Source organism: Hibiscus syriacus, unplaced genomic scaffold (genome assembly GCF_006381635.1).
Source record: "Hibiscus syriacus cultivar Baekdansim isolate YM2019G1 unplaced genomic scaffold, ASM638163v2 tig00110569_pilon, whole genome shotgun sequence".
NCBI classification, from domain to species: Eukaryota; Viridiplantae; Streptophyta; class Magnoliopsida; order Malvales; family Malvaceae; genus Hibiscus; species Hibiscus syriacus.
The window spans coordinates 361,080-379,365 of record NW_024062784.1 but is presented as its reverse complement, the minus strand read 5'-3'; the positions used below and the strand labels follow the sequence as shown (position 1 = coordinate 379,365).

The following is an 18,286-nucleotide window of genomic DNA, read 5'->3' as shown; positions in this document are numbered from 1 at the left end:
CGACGAGATTTCTCATTTTCGTCGCCGCGTTTTCTCGTTTTTCACGTTTGCTGACTATTTTTTCACTTACTTTTATTTTGAATTCTTTTCTAAGGTCTCATACTCGCTTTTACTATACTTTTTAAATGTAATTTTTAGATCTACATTTTTAACTTTTTAAAATTATATTTAATTATTAGTTTTTGTTTTATTTTATTAGTTTACTGTTACAAAATTAACTATTCAGTATCTAAATTATAAATTTTGATCCATTTTAGTACTTAAATTTTTATATTTTTTTAAATTTAATGTTAAATTTTGAACAATGGTACTAAAATGAAGCAAAAGTTAAACTTTAAGTATGATTTTGAAAAAATTAAAAATATAAGTACTAAAACATATCAAAATAGATACTTTAGGTACTAAATTCATAACTTACCCTAATTATAAAATAAGTGTACAAATTATTTCGTTTTTCACGAATAAGTGCTTAAACTATTTTTTGAGTGATCTAGGTGTCTAACGTTACAACTTTTAAATGTCCTTGTCGTAACTGTCGTTAGTTTTCTTTATTAAGTGACACATGTCATATTCTGGAAATTCTGAATTTTTTTTTAAAAAACATTATTATATTTATTAAAAAAATATATTTTTTTTAAAAAACCAATAAAAGTAAATCTTAAAAATCTCAAATCTTTAACCCTAACTCACAATCGTCGCCTTTTTGGCCACAATCATTGTTGCCGACGTATTCTCTGTCATCATTTTAGTCATGTGTCATCATATTTGTTATTGTTAACCTTTAGAATCGTGTAACATCATAATTTTCATCTTATGGTTCACGGGTACAAAAAGTTGATTGATCGTTAATCAGTCGTGATTTCACATGGTTGTTGAAATGAATGTTTTCAAATTTTTGGGGCTATTTCAAAATTGTTGTTTTTCTAAATATAATTTTAGATAAAATTTTTATAATTTTCAGAATGTGTCACGTATCACTTAAACGAATGAAATTAATGGTGTTTACAGTTCAATAACTTAAAGTGGTAACGTTAAGCATATATATCATTCATAAAATAATTTAGACGCCTATTCGTGAAAAACACTATAGTTTGGACACTTATTTTAAAATCAAACCTTAAATTTATGGATGATTATTTATTGTATCATTGGTGGAAAAATATTTTATTTTAAAAAAAGTTAAAATAATATAAAGTGTTTGTAAAATATTCCTAAAATGAATAAATATAGCATTTGTTAAGAAAAAATGAATTTAATATTTATCATGACATTCGTCTTAACATTTGTTAGGACAATGAATTTAATTATTATTTTAATTGAAATTTAATTTATTTTATCAACATGGACATTTGAAAATTTGAATGGAAAAATGTATTTAAAAAAACGTTGAAAATTATCCAGTATTTATTAAAAGAAAGTTGAAAAAGGAACAGTACGCTGCTGTTAATGTTAGAAATCCTAATAACATTGACCAAGTCTTTGTCAAACTCTTTAATTATTTGAATTATTCAGATTTTTTTTTGAAAAAATTATTTAAAAATTATTTAAAATTTGTGAAAAAATTAAAAAAATATATATAAAAATATATGTACAAAAAATAGCTTTTCACATAATATTATTTCTGAACATTACTTGTGAGATTTTTTTTCACTTATAATATATTGAATAATAATTATATTTTTATATCAACACCCAGTTGGTCTAGTGGGACGAGGTACTAGATTCCTTAAGCAATGTAGAAGATTCAAATCCTGACAGTTGTGAATTGAATAAATTGGGTGAGAGGGTCACTCTTGCCACTGCATTACTCGATCCAATTAATCAATCAATAAATTAAATACCGCTAGTTATAAAAAATCATAATTTTATATTAATTTTAAATTTTAAATATAAAATATAGTATAATTTTATATTAGATATTTGAACTAATTAGACGGGTACAAATTAAGGTTTAACTTGGTCAGTATGACTTATTATTGGTTGATTAATTTGGTGTTAAAACGGAAAATGAAAGTTCAACTTTCGACAAATTTGACTTCAAATTATTAAAAAAAAAACTATTTTAGCATGCTTTTACGCATGGTTTACCATATTTGACCTTAAATAAAAAAAGGTAAAGTACACAAATGGTCCCCAACTATAGGGTGATATTTCGTTGAATTCCTTGACTATTCAAAGTTACAAAACAATCATAAGATTATAGGATGTTGCTTTGTTGAGTCACCACAAAAGTTATAAATTGGTCACTCGGCTATTTATATATTCAAAAATCGTCATTTTCGTTAAAAATCTGACTACAGATTGAGTTGGACACTAATTTGTTGACTGAGATATAATAAAATTTGATCATAGAATCTCAAAAGACTATCACATCATAGTTAGCATGTTAATGTCAAACTCAGAGGATCTCTAATTTTTTTTTAAAGGAAAAGTTTGGAACATATGACTAATTGGATGATCATTTCGTAACTTTTAATAATCGAAGGACTCAACAAAACAACGCCCTATAGTTGAGAGATCATTTTGTAACTCTTCTTAGTATCTTCTTTGAACATGATGGGATTTTTGCTCTTAGGTTGGGGATAATTCCATGCCTTCTGGTTTAGCATTGGCTTTTCTTCATTTGTTATGTTTGAATTTAAGTTTTTGTTCAAGGTAAAGTAGTGAAATTAAAGTAATTGTAGCTAGTTTGTGCTTTAAGTGGTTGGAATTATATATATATGTGTGTGTGTGCGTGCGCGCGTATTTGTAGTAAGTTGTTGGCGATGATTGCACGATAATTTATCCTCAGCCCGGGACAGTGCCAGGATGAAACGTCAGGGGTAAATATAAGGGTATACTACGCATTTAGTGCGTAGATTATTAATTTTGATCCGTTTTAGTATTTAAACTTTCAAATTTTTTGAAATCATACCTAATGTTTAGTTTTTGTTTCATTTTAGTACCCACCGTTAAAAACTTAGCGCGTTTAGTACCTAAACTATCGGTTTTGGTCTGTTTTAATACCTAAAATTTCAAAAAAATCCAAAAATTAACAAAAAATTTTGAGTAGGGGTACTAAAATGAAACAAAAACTAAAATTTAGGTATGGTTTTGAAAATATTAAAAGTTTAGGTACTCGAAAGGACTAAAATTGATAGTTTAGATACTAAACGCTTAATTTACCATAAATATAAATATGAATCAAATGATGGTCAAAGCCTAACTGTTAAGCCATCAATTTGAAATTGAAAATGGAGGGTTTTGGATCTAATTTGTTCAATTTTGAAATTGAAGGGATGTAAAAAGTATTTAAACCAAAAAACCGCTGGCCAAAGCTTAATTTGTTGCAAATGGGTAGAAAGAATGATTTTCTTTTCTTATATATGTACTTTTGAGTGTGTATATATACATATATATCATATCAGTTAATGTTTTTGATAGCAACAGAGATGTTGTATGCACAATGAATAGTTCAAACGTGCATATGTCCGTTGTCGTCTATGTTACTCCGACTCTTCATTTTTCTTAAGCCATACCCTTGTTAATCTCTCCGACACACTTTTAGACGTGGGTACGGAGATATACTCTCCAAAACTCGAAATACATGGAGAAAAAACTCGAAACTTATTAAACCGACTCTTGTAGGACACATACCCGTTTCTGGCGCTCCCAGTCAAGTCCGAGTAACATAGGTTGTCACTATGATAACATTCATGTTTCACTCCTTGATTGTTTGCAGCTAGTTTTGTTTGCATGTCGGAATCATAAATATTTTGTGCCATTTGCTGGACTCTTCTTTTCTGTTTGTATAAAGATGATTTGCTTGGGGATGATGCCTCTTGTAGATATCATCAATTTGTCCCCTAAAGTAAACCGTGTTCCCTTCATCGTTGCGTATTGATATGCACTATAAGTCTAATACACTGTTGGCTTTCTGTGCATCCTCGTTAATGGATATATCCTCAATCTCCGTCTTGTTCGACCATCACTTTTAGATTAATTTACAAGTTTTCAGTCATACAAACATGGTAGATTTTGGTTGATTGTCTTAGGTATCCGATGCTCGATCAAGATGAGCAAAAGTTTAGCAACCTTGTCCCGAGATGGTCACTGCTGGAGCTCGTAGCCGATTACATGCATGAGTAAGTTGTGCATAGAAATGAGCATATTTACCATTCTTTGAATAACAATGCAATGTTGTAGGAGTGGAGAAAGGTTCCAAAGACCCGCAACAAGAGAAAGTGGGGAAGATCATGATCGATCAATTACGTGCTATCGCTACTGAAATGCTACCCGATTTGAATTGAACGACCATCGAATCGGCTATGAGAATTATAGCCGGGACGGCTGCTAACATGGGAATCGACGTCGATCCACCCGTTCTCGAACCGAAAAAGAAAGTAATACTCGTTTAGATGTAGTTACCTACTTTGTTATCTGTATCAATATTTACCAGTACTTGTTGCCCCCATTTTACCATTTCACTCCACAAGAGTAAGAAATTCATTAGAAATCCCGAATGTAGATCTTGATACATGTTTGTATCGTGTTCAACTTATGGTTGATGATCAATCTAATCATCAATTTCGAGTTTTAGATGCTAATTCGAACTTGAAGTGTTTATTGTACGCATAAATTCATTAGAAATACCGAATGTAGATCTTGATACATGTTTGTATCGTGTTCAACTTATGGTTGATGATCAATCTAATCATCAATTTCGAGTTTTAGATGCTAATTCGAACTTGAAGTGTTTATTGTACGCATAAATTCATTAGAAATACCGAATGTAGATCTTGATACATGTTTGTATCGTGTTCGACTTATGGTTGATGATCAATCTAATCGTCAATTTCGAGTTTTAGATGCTAATTCAAACTTGAAGTGTTTATTGTACACATAAATTCATTAGAAATACCGAATGTAGATCTTGATACATGTTTGTATCGTGTTCGACTTATGGTTGATGATCAATCTAATCGTTAATTTCGAGTTTTAGATGCTAATTCGAACTTGAAGTGTTTATTGTACGCATAAATTCATTAGAAATACCGAATGTAGATCTTGATACATGTTTGTATCGTGTTCGACTTATGGTTGATGATCAATCTAATCGTCATTTTCGAGTTTTAGATGCTAAATCTAATCATCAATTTTGAGTTTTAGATGCTAATTCGAACTTGATGTGTTTATTTTACGTAGAAATTCATTAGAAATCCCGAATGTAGATCTTGATACATGTTTGTATGGTATTTGACTTATGGCTGATAATCAATCTAATCATCAATTTTGATTTTTAGATGCTAATTCGAACTGTGTTTATTGTATGGATAATTTGACTGTCCATGTAGTGCTTTTAAATTTTAGTTCGTGCCTAAATTGTTAGATAGGTTGACTGAATTATCTAATTGATAATGATACTTTGATGGTTAAATTAAAACGAACTGAGGTTTGAAAACTTATTTATAATTTAGGGTTCAGTACAACAACAACTAGTGAAATTAACCTTAAATATTAATATAACTGCGTAAATTATGCATTTAGTCACCTAACTTTGCTTTTATTTTTTTGTCATCCAATTTTAAAATTTTAATTTTTTTCATCCAATTTTTGAGTTTTTTTCCCTACTCAAGTGTTAGTTGATGGATCACTAGCTACTAGAGATCGATCGTGAGTTACTAGAGATCGACTCGATCAAAACTCGATAAATACTCACTCAAGGTCTAATGATATTATAAATATCTAGTTTTTCAAAAAGAATTCATATTAAACTTAACTTACAAGACAAGTATATTTATCGTATAATTAATTTTAGGGTAAGTGTCTAAATCATTAGTTTTGATATATTTTAGTACTTAAACTTTTAATTTTTTTTTTAAAATCATACTTAATGTTTAGTTTAGTTTCATTTTAATACCTCACTGCTTAAAATTTAACACATTTAATACCTAAACTATCAATTTTGGTCTATTTTAGTACCTAAACTTTTAATTTTTTAAAAATTTAACGTTAAATTTTGAACATGGGTATTAAAATAAAATAAAAACTAAATTTTAAATATGATTTTAAGAAAATAAAAAGTTTAGCTACTAAACACGTAATTTATCCTTAATTGCAGCTAAACTTATAGCGACCAAAATCCGAAAAACGCTACGCTAAGAAATAACTATCCATCCCGACTTAAAAACAACGCTACGCGAATCACCCGACCCTACGAACCCCCGCCCCTTCGTCGCTCTATTCGGGGCTCTCCCCGCCCCTCCAGCACCCTTTCTAATTCGGGGCTCTAAGTCTCTGTCTCTCTCTCTCAATCTCCCGATTCAGATCGATCCCCCAAAAGCCTTCGTTTTCTCTCCAAAAACTGTCTCTCTTTGGTTATCGTTCCTATCCCACTCCCACTGCTACACTGCTCAATCTCACAACGCTGCTTATTGTTTCCATTTTTCTCTTGGTAGGTTTCTGGAAGTGCTTATCTTAGCTAAGGCTTCGCCCGCGATTCGTTGAAGCATCGAACACCTTGGTAATATACCTATTTCTCTTTGCTTCACTGTATTTTTTTCATTGTTTATTTGTAGTGTTAAATAAATTCATCGGAAGGAAAAATGGAGAAACATAGGTTGAAATTCAGCTGAAAGATGGATCGGGAGTTTGGCTCATCGCTTCATGTTTACCACATTTAATCTACTTTTACTAAGTTGATTCAAATTTCGCATGGATTCTGTTTAGCTTATTGATTTATTACTTATTGAAGTTTTTTTGTTTGCTTAATTTGCTTCTTGTTTTGTTTTTTCTCTCTTTGAGAATCAAGGACGACTGTGGAGTGAAAGAACAATAGAAAACGAAGATGTTTGGTTCAACGAGCCGTAAGTTTATTTTTATCTTACGTTTTATTAAATCCGGTAGAAATGTACTAGAAATCTTATTTTGATTTGATTCTCTGAGCTGATCTTTTGATGATTTTATATTTAGTTTCCATTCTTTATTAATTCTAGGTGTTTGTGGCTTGTTACTTCGTATTGTACTTTGGAACTCCGAGTTAGGTTTCTATGTTGTATGCCGTGAATCCGTGATAAACACTGATTATTGTTAACTGTTTACAGTATCTCTCTTAAGGTAATTTTTTTTATTATTGATCTATTTCCTGTTTCTATGTTGTATTTTATTGGGAAAAAAGTCTATCCTATAGCACGATCTTGCCTGTTAACTATTTAGTAGGTTGTTTAGCTTCTTGATCAGTTGTTAGTTATATTGTTTTAATTACTAGCCAAGTCCTTGTGCTTGTTATTGATCGACTTTCATGATTTGTTTATGATATATATGCTTGTATTTTATTCATTAATGATTAAATTTTGCTTTTATCTCTAATCTATATGTTAACCTTTTTGAGAATAAATTTGTTATTACTTCTGACCTTTTTTGGAAAATTTAATTAAATTAGCAATGCTTTAAACAGCTTTTGGGCAATCATCAAGTAGCCCATTTGCTTCCCAATCTGTTTTTGGCCAGACCAACAACACAAATAGCAATCCATTTGCTCCTAATCCTTCCTTTGGTAGTGTTACCCCTTTTGGATCTCAAACAGCCGGTTCAATATTTGGGGGTACTTCTACTGGAGTGTTTGGTGCTGCCCAATCTTCTTCTCCCTTTTCCTCAACAACTGCCTTCGGTGCCTCATCATCTTCAGTTTTTGGAAGTTCCATGCCAGCTTTTGGATCTTCTTCTACTCCAGCATTTGGCAGTTCATCATCATCTTTTGGTGGTAAGCGTTTCTGTGTTTTTTTGTTTTCTTTTATGGTATTATAATTCAGTTCACCTTCAATTATTATTCTTTCTGTTGTAGTTAAATATATTAGAGATTATGATTTTAAATTTTGAATGTCTTTTAGTCTTTTAATATTTGTGATGCTTTATTCCCAGTGTTCCAATACCACACATGTGTAGATCATTGAGCTGTTATGCTTACCCGTAATCATGCATGCCTATATAGACATATTCATGTTACCGTTAGTTACACTTTATTTTGAGGAAATGAAAGAATTATTGTTTCATTTGTAAGGAACTCTTGTTTATTTCATTATTCAGTGAGCACCTAAATATGATCTTCAATGAGAGCTCTCTTTTGCAGAAGGAGCTCATGTTGTTTCTCGTATGCATCTAATTTGCTAATTTTTGGTAATTTGCTTTTAATTATATTCTTGTGTTGACTTCTTAGTCATTAGCTTTTGGGTAAGCTGGTTAATTTTCCTCAGTTTTGAACTGATGACCTTTCTTGTGGATAGCATCGTCTGTTTTTGGTCAGAAGCCTATGTTCGGCTTTGGGTCAACTACTACTCAATCAAGTCCTTTTGGAAGCACGACACAACAATCACAACCTGCATTTGGAAGTAGCATATTTGGTTCCTCTGTGCCTTTTGGTTCAACTCAGTCTGCATTCGGCGCCACCAGCACCCCTGCTTTCGGTGCCACCAGCACCCCTGCTTTCGGTGCCACCAGCACCCCTGCTTTCGGTACCACGAGCACCCCTGCTTTTGGTGCCACCAGCACCCCTGCATTTGGTGCCACGAGTACCCCTGCCTTTGGTGCCACGAGTACCCCTGCCTTTGGTGCCACGAGAACTCCTGCATTTGGTGTCTCTAATGCCCCGGTGTTTGGAACAGGAGGTACATTTGGAGCGTCAAGCACACCAGCTTTTGGCACTTCCAGCACTCCTGCTTTTGGAGCATCTTCAACTCCATCATTCAGCTTTGGGTCAGCATTTGGCCAGTCAACGCCTGCATTTGGTAGCTTTGGTGCCACAAGCACCCCTGCCTTTGGTTCCTCGAGCACCCCTGCCTTTGGTTCCTCGAGCACCCCTGCCTTTGGTTCCACAAGCACCCCTTCCTTTGGTGCTACAAGCACCCCAGCCTTTGGTTCAACTGGAAGTCCATCATTTGGGAGAAGTGGAACTGCATTTGGTACGCCTAATACCTCAGTCTTTGGAACTGGAGGCACTTTTGGAGCACCAAGCACACCTGCTTTTGGAGCATCTTCTACTCCTTCATTCAGCTTTGGGTCTAGCCCAGCTTTTGGCCAGTCAACACCAGCATTTGGTAGTAGTCCTTTTGGAACCACTGCTTTTGGAGCCCAGAGTTCTCCTTTTGGTGAGTAATAAAGTCTACATGATTAATTATGAAATTTGAAAATACATATATGTAATTAAATTCTTTTGAACTCTCATATAGGAAGTCAATCTTCTGCACCAGCCTTTGGAAGCACTAGCTTTGGCCAGTCAACTTTTGGGGGTCAACGTGGGGGAAGTCGAGTAGCTCCTTACACTCCTACTACTGAAGCAGATGGCGGGAGTGGCACACAGCCAGATGGAAAGTTGGAGTCAATATCAGTGATGCCTGTTTACAAAGATAAAAGTCACGAGGAATTGAGATGGGAGGATTATCAGTCAGGAGATAAAGGTACCTTTCTAAATTTTATGAAACTTGGGAGAGTGAAAATTTCTTATTTTCTTAAACTGACACTGGCTACCTTGATACATGAATTTGGAATTACAGGTGGACCTAATCCAGCTGCAGGGATTGGCTTTGGTGTGTCAACTACACCTTCAAATCCTTTTGGCTCATCTTCAACATTTGGTCAGACATCTGCAAATCCTTTTTCCAGCACAAGTACCAATCCATTTAGTCTAAAATCTCCATCCTTCAATAGTACGGGTTTTACAACCTTGGCTACTACGTCAAATCCTTTTCAATCAACATCATCAAGCCTTTTTGGCCCAACTTCGTCTATGACAACTTCAATATTTGGTTCATCTTCAACTCCTACATTTGGAACTGGTTCATCTCTTTTTGGTTCGTCTCCTTCATTTTCAACTTCACCATCCATTTTTGGTACTGGTGTAGCTACGGCAACAGCGTCTACATTTGCTACTGGTTTAAATTTTGGCGGCAGTCAGACATCCCCCCTGTTCAGTTCTACCCCTGCAATTGGACAGACAGGCAACAATTTTGGGCAGGCGACCTCTACATTTGGACAGAATACTACTAATTTTGGTCAAACAAGCATTTTCAACATTCCTTCCAATGCGTTTAGTGGGAATATGTTTTCAAGCTATCCCTCTTTGGCTTCTTCTAGCAGCCCAGCTCCCTTTGGCCAAACAACTGTAAGTTGCTTGTGAAATCATTACATTCATTCTTATTTTCATTAAGTTTATATTCTTTGTTCGTGTTATTTGGTTTGTAAAATGAGGCTAAAATGTTTGTTGCTTTAGTATTGCGAGATGTCTCATTTAGTTGCTAGAAGGACCCAAATATTTGCTTCGGTATTATGCAAATAGTAAAGACCCAAATAAGAGTTTTTTAACTTGTCGGATTTAGATGCCTTTCTTTTTGTTCGATAAAGAATCATAATTGCTATTTTATGAGGGTAGTTTTTCTTATATCTAATGATCAGGGGTCATGGGTACTGATTAAGTTAAATGTCACGAGTCCTCGTTGAAATATGTTTCAAATATTTTATGGAAAAAACTCATGCCTAGCTTTATGATTTGAGTGATTTTGCTAGTTGTAATTTGTAACTATTCTCTCTAAGTAATGCACAAGTCTTTTTTTTGTAAAACATGCTTCCTTTGAAACTCTTTCTGCATTTGAATTTGGAGTTTGGCTTCTTGTGCAGCCCTCTTTTTCTTCACCTTTTCAGCCAGCTCAGACCAGTGGTGCTTTCAGCTTCAGCAATTTTGGTCAGACGCAGTCAGGTAGTAGAGGTTTTATCTCAGATGTTATCATTGATTGTTTAAACTTTCATTGATAGAGCTGACATTAGTGATGTTGCTGGATTTATAGGTGGTGGATCGAGCATTTTTGGTCAGAGTAATATTGGCCTGTCGTATGTTTTATATCCTTTGGTTTTTTTTTTTTGAGCGGCTTTATACACATTCTTATATATGTCTACAAACATATGCATATTTGTTACTAGTATAAATTTTTCTTGTACTTTTGTGCACGTAAATGCAAAAAATGCCAGAATAAGTCCTTGTTTATCCAAATAGTTGAATGATTATATTTTGGAGCGCAATCCTGAGTGCTTCTATTTGACAGGGCTGCTACACAGAGTGCTGCTGTAGCTCAACCCTCGACTATTACAAACCCCTACGGGACACTCCCTGCTATGCCGCAAATGTCAATTGGTCGGACTGGGGCTGCCCCATCTGTTCAATATGGAATTTCTAGCATGCCTGTAATATGATCTTAGCTACTGATGCTTCAAGATTGAACTGCTGCTTTTTACTTGTTTTAGATATTTATCTGTTTCCATGCTAGTAGTTAGTATTGCCTATGATTTTTGCGTAAATTAAAATATAATGGTGTGTTGTTTTGACTGCTAATGGAATTATCAGGTTGTGGACAAACCTGCACCTATTAGAATATCCTCCTTATTGACTTCTCGATATCTTTCGCAAAGGCGGATCAGGTTGCCTGCAAGGAAATATCGAACTGATAAGGACAGTCCGAAGGTGAGGATGCCCCCATGAAAGTAGCAACTCTGATATTATTTAAAACGTTATTTCATTGCTCACCGTATGGGGTTAAAGTTCTAACAAGTTTTTGTTTTCTTTGTTCTGATATATGTAGGTTCCGTTTTTCAGTGATGATGAAGAGACACCCAGCGTGCCTAAGGCTGATGCTATAATTTTTCCTAGGGAAAACCCAAGGTCTCTAGTCATTCGTCCTATAGCAAATTGGCCTTCCAGAGCCTCTGCAGAGAAGGGATCGCCATTGAAGGATGCATCCTCTCCAGTGCATGAGAATGGTAAGATTCTTTCATGCTCGTCTACATTTCCTTTTCTGGACCAGGTGAATTAGATTAGAAGAGAAGCCTATAAACAGGGGTGACAGTTTATTGCTTTGAATCATATTACTTATTGCATTGAGAAAATGCAGTGATTTTGTTTTCGGATTTGTGAATTTGTGTGTAATTCATTTCATGATCGGTTTAGTTAATTTTTGACTGCTTGTGGCTGACTCTTTGGAGCCTCCTTTTCATGTAGGCAAAATTTCTGATGATGGCTCCAAAGCTGAGGATAAAGATGGTGAGTAGTATCTTTTACCTGAAATTGTAATCGCCTTCGATTTTGTATTGTGCCATTTTATGAAATTTATGTTCTTGTGATTTGAAAATTGCATCGGTCTTAAAGTTCTCCCTTTGTCATTATGAGGATTTATCTTGTAACTATTTCTAATTCATGAAAATTGCATTGGTATGATCATTGTAGAAAATCCTGCTGAAAATGATCACGTGAAGCATCCTGTTAAAGGTAACCAAAAGGCTAACGTAGTCCAGGATGATCATTCTGCCGAGAAAGAGGACTCGTACAAGAGGATCGGTGGCCACAGAGCTGGTGAGGCGGCTATTGCCTATGAGCATGGGGATGACATCGAGGCTCTAATGCCAAAGCTCCGCCGGTCTGACTACTTTACAGAACCTCGAATCCAAGAACTGGCAGCTAAGGAAAGGGCTGAACCAGGGTACTGTCGCCGTGTGAAGGACTTTGTGGTTGGGCGGCACGGTTACGGGAGCATCAAATTCCTGGGCGAGACGGATGTGAGACGTCTTGATCTAGAGTCTCTTGTCCAGTTCAACAACCGTGAGGTGATCGTTTACCTGGACGACTGCAAGAAACCTCCTGTCGGACAAGGACTTAATAAACCCGCGGAGGTAACACTTCTCAACATCAAATGCTTCGATAAAAAGACCTCAGAGCAATATACAGAAGGCATCCGAGTCGAGAGATACAAGAACATGCTCAAGAGGAAGGCGGAGGAGCAAGGAGCTGAGTTTCTGTCGTTCGATCCCATCAAAGGAGAATGGAAGTTCAAGGTCAATCACTTCAGCTCGTACAAATTGGAAGACGACGATAAAGATCACTTGTAAATGAGACCTGTTCCGGATTACATTAGCTTTACGGATGGCCACCATCTCCATGAAGGGTTGATATGAATTGTACAGGAATTTGCCAAATTGTTCCGGGTAACCCACCCGACTGTTGTGTGTTGAGTATTCGTATTTTGTATTTGTATTGTTGTAATTTTCTTTCTCATGTATATGACACATGAAATAGTAATGTCAATTTTCTTTAATTAGATCGATCAATTGATTCCAGAATAATATATATATAAAGGTAAAGAATATTAGAGATTATTAAACTATGTTTATATTAGGAATGGGTCCGGGTTAGGTCCGATCGGAATTTCGGTCCACCCGGCCTGATTCAAAAATCATATATCTTCCACTCGATCCGAAAAATATACACATTCCACCTGATTTTTTAAGATAAAATTTGAATTCAGTCCGATCCGATTCGAAATAATATATTTATTAAAAACATATTTTTATTCAATAAAAATGAAGAATTAATCGAAAAAAATAATATATCGAGGAGTATTGTTGTAATTATCCTAAATAAGATAAAATTACAAATTTTGGGTTGGGTTGAGTATTATTTCACCCTAAACCCGAACCTAATCTGACCCGAACTCGGATTTTTTTTAAAAACCCAACCTGATAACTCTTAACCATTTGATATGGAATGCTCACATGCACAGCCCTGACATTTCTAATATTTGAATCCGAAACCTAAAAAAACAACAATAATTTATTTAACAGCAAGATGGCTTGGTTGGTACTCCTCTATCGATCTTTGATTCTAATCACTATCACCTTCTCTTAATATTGTGTTTTATTTCAATGTTATGACCTCAACAAGATTCAATAAAATATAGAAATATTTTTTCATCAAATCTGCTTGTAGTTTTAATAAAGAGAAAACGAACATATAAACAGAAAATTCATCATTTAACGTAGAAGCCTTGAATATTTAAATACTTTGTACAATATTACTTATTATTGGCTAATAAACCTCACAAATTTAAAATTCAACCACGAGGCCCATCAAACTAGAGCAGCCCATCTATGGGCGTTCTCGGAATTAGGTATCTTGGACAGTATCGTGTAATCATTCTTCATTGCTATATAAGAGGCCTCAGCTAGGTTTGGGGTCTCTTCCACCTCTCCTCGAAGGGAAGCTTCGAAAGCCAACATGAAGACCATTCTTTCCTCCGAGACCATGGACATCCCCGACGGGGTTAGCATTAAGGTTAAGGCCAAGATGATCGAGGTTGAAGGTCCAAGGGGCAAGCTCACCCGCAACTTCAAGCACCTCAATCTCGACTTCCATCTCATCAAGGACGAAGAGACCGGCAAGCGCAAGCTCAGGATAGAGGCCTGGTTCGGCTCCAGGAAGACCAGCGCCGCCATCCGTACGGCTCTCAGCCACGTCGAGAATCTCATCACCGGAGTCACTAAGGGGTACCGTTACAAGATGAGGTTCGTCTACGCTCACTTTCCGATCAACGCCTCCATCACTAACGGCAACAAGTCCATCGAGATCCGCAACTTCCTTGGCGAGAAGAAGGTCCCTCTCGCTCTCTCTCTCACTTTCATTATACATGTTGCTGCTTATACTTTTGTTGAATTTGATTGTTACGGTTGGTTGTATTATTCAAGTAATTGGTAGTGCGATCTCTATTTCTGAAAAATACCCGTTCGATGAATCTTCATTTTGATATGGCCTTTGGTTACAATGAATTTATTGCTGAATGTTTGCCTAGTCTAGTATACAAATATGCTGAAATCATGAATTCCTTTCTACCAATTCTAGTAGAAGAACGTGGTTCTTTTATGCGTAATGATTTAACAGATCCTCATTATGCAATCTTTTCTGTTCACAGTGATACATTCACTGAGAACTATCTCTTGTTAATCCATTTGAAAATCTGTTCCTAAATCCTAAAACAAACCCATAATCTCAACCTGTTTTCATCGTGTGAGCAATATTGGTTGTGTTGAGCCATATCCCATAGGCTATATATTTTTCTTCCTTTTACATTGTACGCAAGAATGATTGAGTTGATGATGTTTATTTTGTTCTATTTATACAATGTCGTTTAATTCTGGCTGATCTTCGGTTCGGTAAACCTCAGGTTCGTAAGGTGGATATGTTGGAAGGGGTTTCCATTGTGAGATCCGAGAAGGTTAAGGATGAGATTGTTTTGGATGGCAATGACATCGAACTTGCTTCCCGGTCCGCAGCTTTGATAAACCAGGTACTTGCCTAGGATGTTTAAAACATTCAGTTCACAAGCCTTATGCAAGTATTTCAAATTTGATTTCCATATATCGATTCACACATTGCTTTAAAAATCTTATCATCCTACCTTCGTTTTAAACAGAAATGCCATGTGAAGAACAAGGATATTAGAAAGTTCCTTGACGGTATCTATGTTAGTGAGAAGGGCAGGATCGTCGAAGAGGAATGATTGTCATCTCCTCGAGTAATAGTTATAGAGCAGCTTTATTTTTGTGTCGTGGTAATATCTTGGGACTTAGGTTGTTGCGTTGTTTTTTCTTTTTCCATGGATTGCAGCTGTTACAGAGTGCAAGGATGTTATTTTTATTTGATTTTGGTTATATGTTTTATCTTTAGTACTCTAATTATGATTCTCATTTCAAGTTTTGTGTTGGTTAATAGAATTGTGCCTCAACGAATTTCATTATCGGCAATTAGCTTTTGTGCAAATTCTTATTGTTGCCAGAAATTTTGACATTGAATATGGAGGTTTAGTCGTGTAGAGATCAGCCTTAATTTATTGCACGAATGGTTCTCCGTGGTAAAGGAATTGTTGTTATTCTTGAGTACCCGGATTTGAGCGCCATGGATACCAGGGATGTACACTTTCAGTGTTAGTAGATTGAGAGTTATCTTTGAATATATATTGTCTTGTACTTATTCCATATTATCAAAAAAATATATATAATATAATAATAACATTTAGATGAATGATATAATAATTAATATTCAGTGAAAATTCAAAAAGACAAATTTTAAATTAAATGTCATGCTAAGTTATAGATTTAATTTTAATTGTAATATGATCATTCATAGTTATAAGAGGAAAAAACATAAAGCAGCAGCAGCTACCTCATTGCCTTTGCTGTGTTTCCATCCAATTCTTATGGCTCAATAATTATTTACTACACATTCAAACTTCATCAATTAGTATGAATCAAGTAATCTCGGTGATAAAGAAATTGTGTGATAAATGAATTGTTGCAATTTGTATGAATCAAACGATCTCGATAATAAATGAATTACAGTAAGTTTTGGGTTTGAGTATTAGAGATAATAAATGAATTACAGTAAGTTTTGGGTTTGAGTATTAGAGATGTGAGCAACTTTATTTAATCTTCTTCACTTCACTCTCAACTCGGGTTTCCTATATTTTAGTTTACTGTTCCGGCAACTTGTTTGTGTGTGTGTGTGTTTTTACAATCGGTTTCTTTGTTTTGGTGGAAACTCAGGTATCCCCGAGTTATGTAGGAGATTTTGATCAGGAAGGTAATCGGAAGAACAAATGGATTACGCTAATCAGGTACGGTATACAAAAGAGCAACCAAATCTTGCTATGGTTCCTGGTCCGGCATCGCCGGGAGCCATCGTCTATGCGTTGATGAGTAGTTTCTTCCGGTGTCAGCGACGGCGGAAGACAACTACAATGGCAAGTGGGACAGGAGGAGTTCGAAACCAACCACCTCTTAATACATTGTACATGGAAAGCATGTTTACATTTAGCCAACACTTGAATTCCATCGCCCTCCTCTAACTCCGACAGGCAAATAGCACATTCCGGTTCACCACCCTCCGCTCCGGCGAGCTTCATACCACCCGAGTAAACCACTGTTGGAACCACCACCAGGCGCGATGTGCCTGCCTCCGGGACAGGCTTTCTCTCCCCGAGCTCCTGCTGGGTACGAGGAAGGTGTCTGCCGACGCCGAAACGCCACGGGTGGTGTTCACCCCCGCCGAGAATGCCGCGTAAGAAGCAGCGGATGGTGGCGTTAAGAACCACGGAGCAGATTAAAGCGCAGAAGAGAATGATTAAGACCGTAGCAACATTATCTTGAAAATTGTTTGAGTTTGTGTAAGGCTGCCACCTGCAAACGTGGGGACTGCACGTGGAGTTCGAAGTTGAAGATGTCAGCGGTGGTTCGCCGGAAGAAACCGCCGGCGCCGGAGGTGGTCGTATTTTGGTTTTTCTTTTCCTTTCTAATTTGGGGTTATGGGAGAAGAATAGTATTGCGTCTGAGATGAAACGAGGGGATGTGTTTTTAATAGGCATATATATTCAAGCAGGGCATCAAGAAATGCATACGTGCATTAAAGTTAACAATTTCTTGTCATTTATTTATTATTTTAATCATAGTCCTTAAACTATTATTAAATAATTATTTTTTTTAAAATAAATATTAAAATTTTAATATGAAAATCCACGTGATAGAAACAAATCATATACAGATAAATGAAGGGATTCCGAGAATGTATGGAATAAGCGCAAGGCAATGGGCTCCAATAATTTGTAGTATTGTGCATGAATCTCTCTCTTAATAGCATTAGCGACGATTGAAACAAAAACGTCGCTTTTGTTGAATAATGTATACACATTAGGTTAAGATTTTGTTCTTAATAAATTCAGATCTTAAATTTATTTCGAATGCTCACGGTTAAAAGATTTGATAATTTTGTCGATATATAAAGATAAATATCTAGCACGAATCAAGTGATTTCTGTGATAAAGATTATTATTATTTCTAACAATCAGGGTTCAAGCATTATAGATGTCATTGGTGTGAGCGCTCAATGTCGAAAGGTTAAAAATTATCTTTGAACAGATAATGACATATATTTACCCAAGATTAATAAAAAAACAGATGAATATCAACTCGTAATGAATTTATATTCCAGAATTAATTTTTTCTTAATAAAAAATTGGTGAATTTATAAACAGAGAAGGTCGAAATTTGTACACTTAATGAGTTAATATCTTAAAAATTAAATTATAATTATGAGTTTATTAACTCAGTTTAATTATCCAATCAATACTAATAATCTATTTTGCAATGGTAGGTAGTATTACTTCCCATGATAAATTTAGGTTGCAATCAACTTTTAGACAAAGGGTAGACCCCATGAAAGGCCTATGACCTTTAAATAAGATCATTGAATAGCACAATGGTTGCTTTGCCATTTTGATTTGTGATAATGTTTCTATTTTAAAACCAAAGTGAAAGGAAGTGGGTGAGTGGGGTGTTTTTTTGGTCGTATTAGGGTTTAAAGATAAATACCATGAGGTAATCTAAAACAGGGTTAAGATACATTTATACCGTGCAAAACTCAGTGGTGTATCCATAAATATTTTTC

General features: G+C 35.2%; 3 protein-coding genes across 3 annotated transcripts; 2 read left to right on the top strand and 1 right to left on the bottom strand.

Moving 5' to 3' along the window:
* The first annotated feature begins 6,160 nt into the window (after positions 1–6,160).
* Positions 6,161–13,028, top strand: LOC120132481 (nuclear pore complex protein NUP98A-like). Its single transcript, XM_039149228.1, has 14 exons — positions 6,161–6,502; positions 6,784–6,845; positions 7,436–7,741; positions 8,262–9,122; positions 9,204–9,431; positions 9,528–10,135; positions 10,648–10,726; positions 10,815–10,857; positions 11,070–11,208; positions 11,369–11,485; positions 11,604–11,781; positions 12,020–12,061; positions 12,245–12,906; positions 12,957–13,028. Exons 2-13 carry the CDS (start codon positions 6,827–6,829, stop codon positions 12,901–12,903), a joined length of 3,279 nt encoding a protein of 1,092 aa, XP_039005159.1. The 5' UTR covers positions 6,161–6,502; positions 6,784–6,826; the 3' UTR covers positions 12,904–12,906; positions 12,957–13,028.
* A 1,001-nt stretch (positions 13,029–14,029) lies between these two features.
* Positions 14,030–15,484, top strand: LOC120132482 (60S ribosomal protein L9). Its single transcript, XM_039149230.1, has 3 exons — positions 14,030–14,443; positions 15,012–15,134; positions 15,261–15,484. Exons 1-3 carry the CDS (start codon positions 14,069–14,071, stop codon positions 15,345–15,347), a joined length of 585 nt encoding a protein of 194 aa, XP_039005161.1. The 5' UTR covers positions 14,030–14,068; the 3' UTR covers positions 15,348–15,484.
* A 785-nt stretch (positions 15,485–16,269) lies between these two features.
* LOC120132617 (RING-H2 finger protein ATL79-like) lies at positions 16,270–17,207 on the bottom strand. Its single transcript, XM_039149350.1, has one exon. The coding sequence runs from the start codon at positions 17,205–17,207 to the stop codon at positions 16,419–16,421; it is 789 nt and encodes a 262-aa protein (XP_039005281.1). The 3' UTR covers positions 16,270–16,418.
* Between the last annotated feature and the right edge of the window lie 1,079 nt (positions 17,208–18,286).

Bases quoted from the DNA above. Each gene is read 5' to 3' on its own strand.
- LOC120132481 (XM_039149228.1), top strand. The intron at 10,727-10,814 runs GTAGTAGAGGTT...CTGGATTTATAG, and splicing joins TTTTGGTCAGACGCAGTCAG to GTGGTGGATCGAGCATTTTT. The intron at 12,062-12,244 runs GTGAGTAGTATC...TGATCATTGTAG, and splicing joins CAAAGCTGAGGATAAAGATG to AAAATCCTGCTGAAAATGAT.
- LOC120132482 (XM_039149230.1), top strand. From the start codon at position 14,069: ATGAAGACCATTCTTTCCTCCGAGACCATGGACATCCCCGACGGGGTT. The intron at 14,444-15,011 runs GTCCCTCTCGCT...GGTAAACCTCAG, and splicing joins ACTTCCTTGGCGAGAAGAAG to GTTCGTAAGGTGGATATGTT. The intron at 15,135-15,260 runs GTACTTGCCTAG...CGTTTTAAACAG, and splicing joins CCGCAGCTTTGATAAACCAG to AAATGCCATGTGAAGAACAA.
- LOC120132617 (XM_039149350.1), bottom strand. From the start codon at position 17,207: ATGCCTATTAAAAACACATCCCCTCGTTTCATCTCAGACGCAATACTA.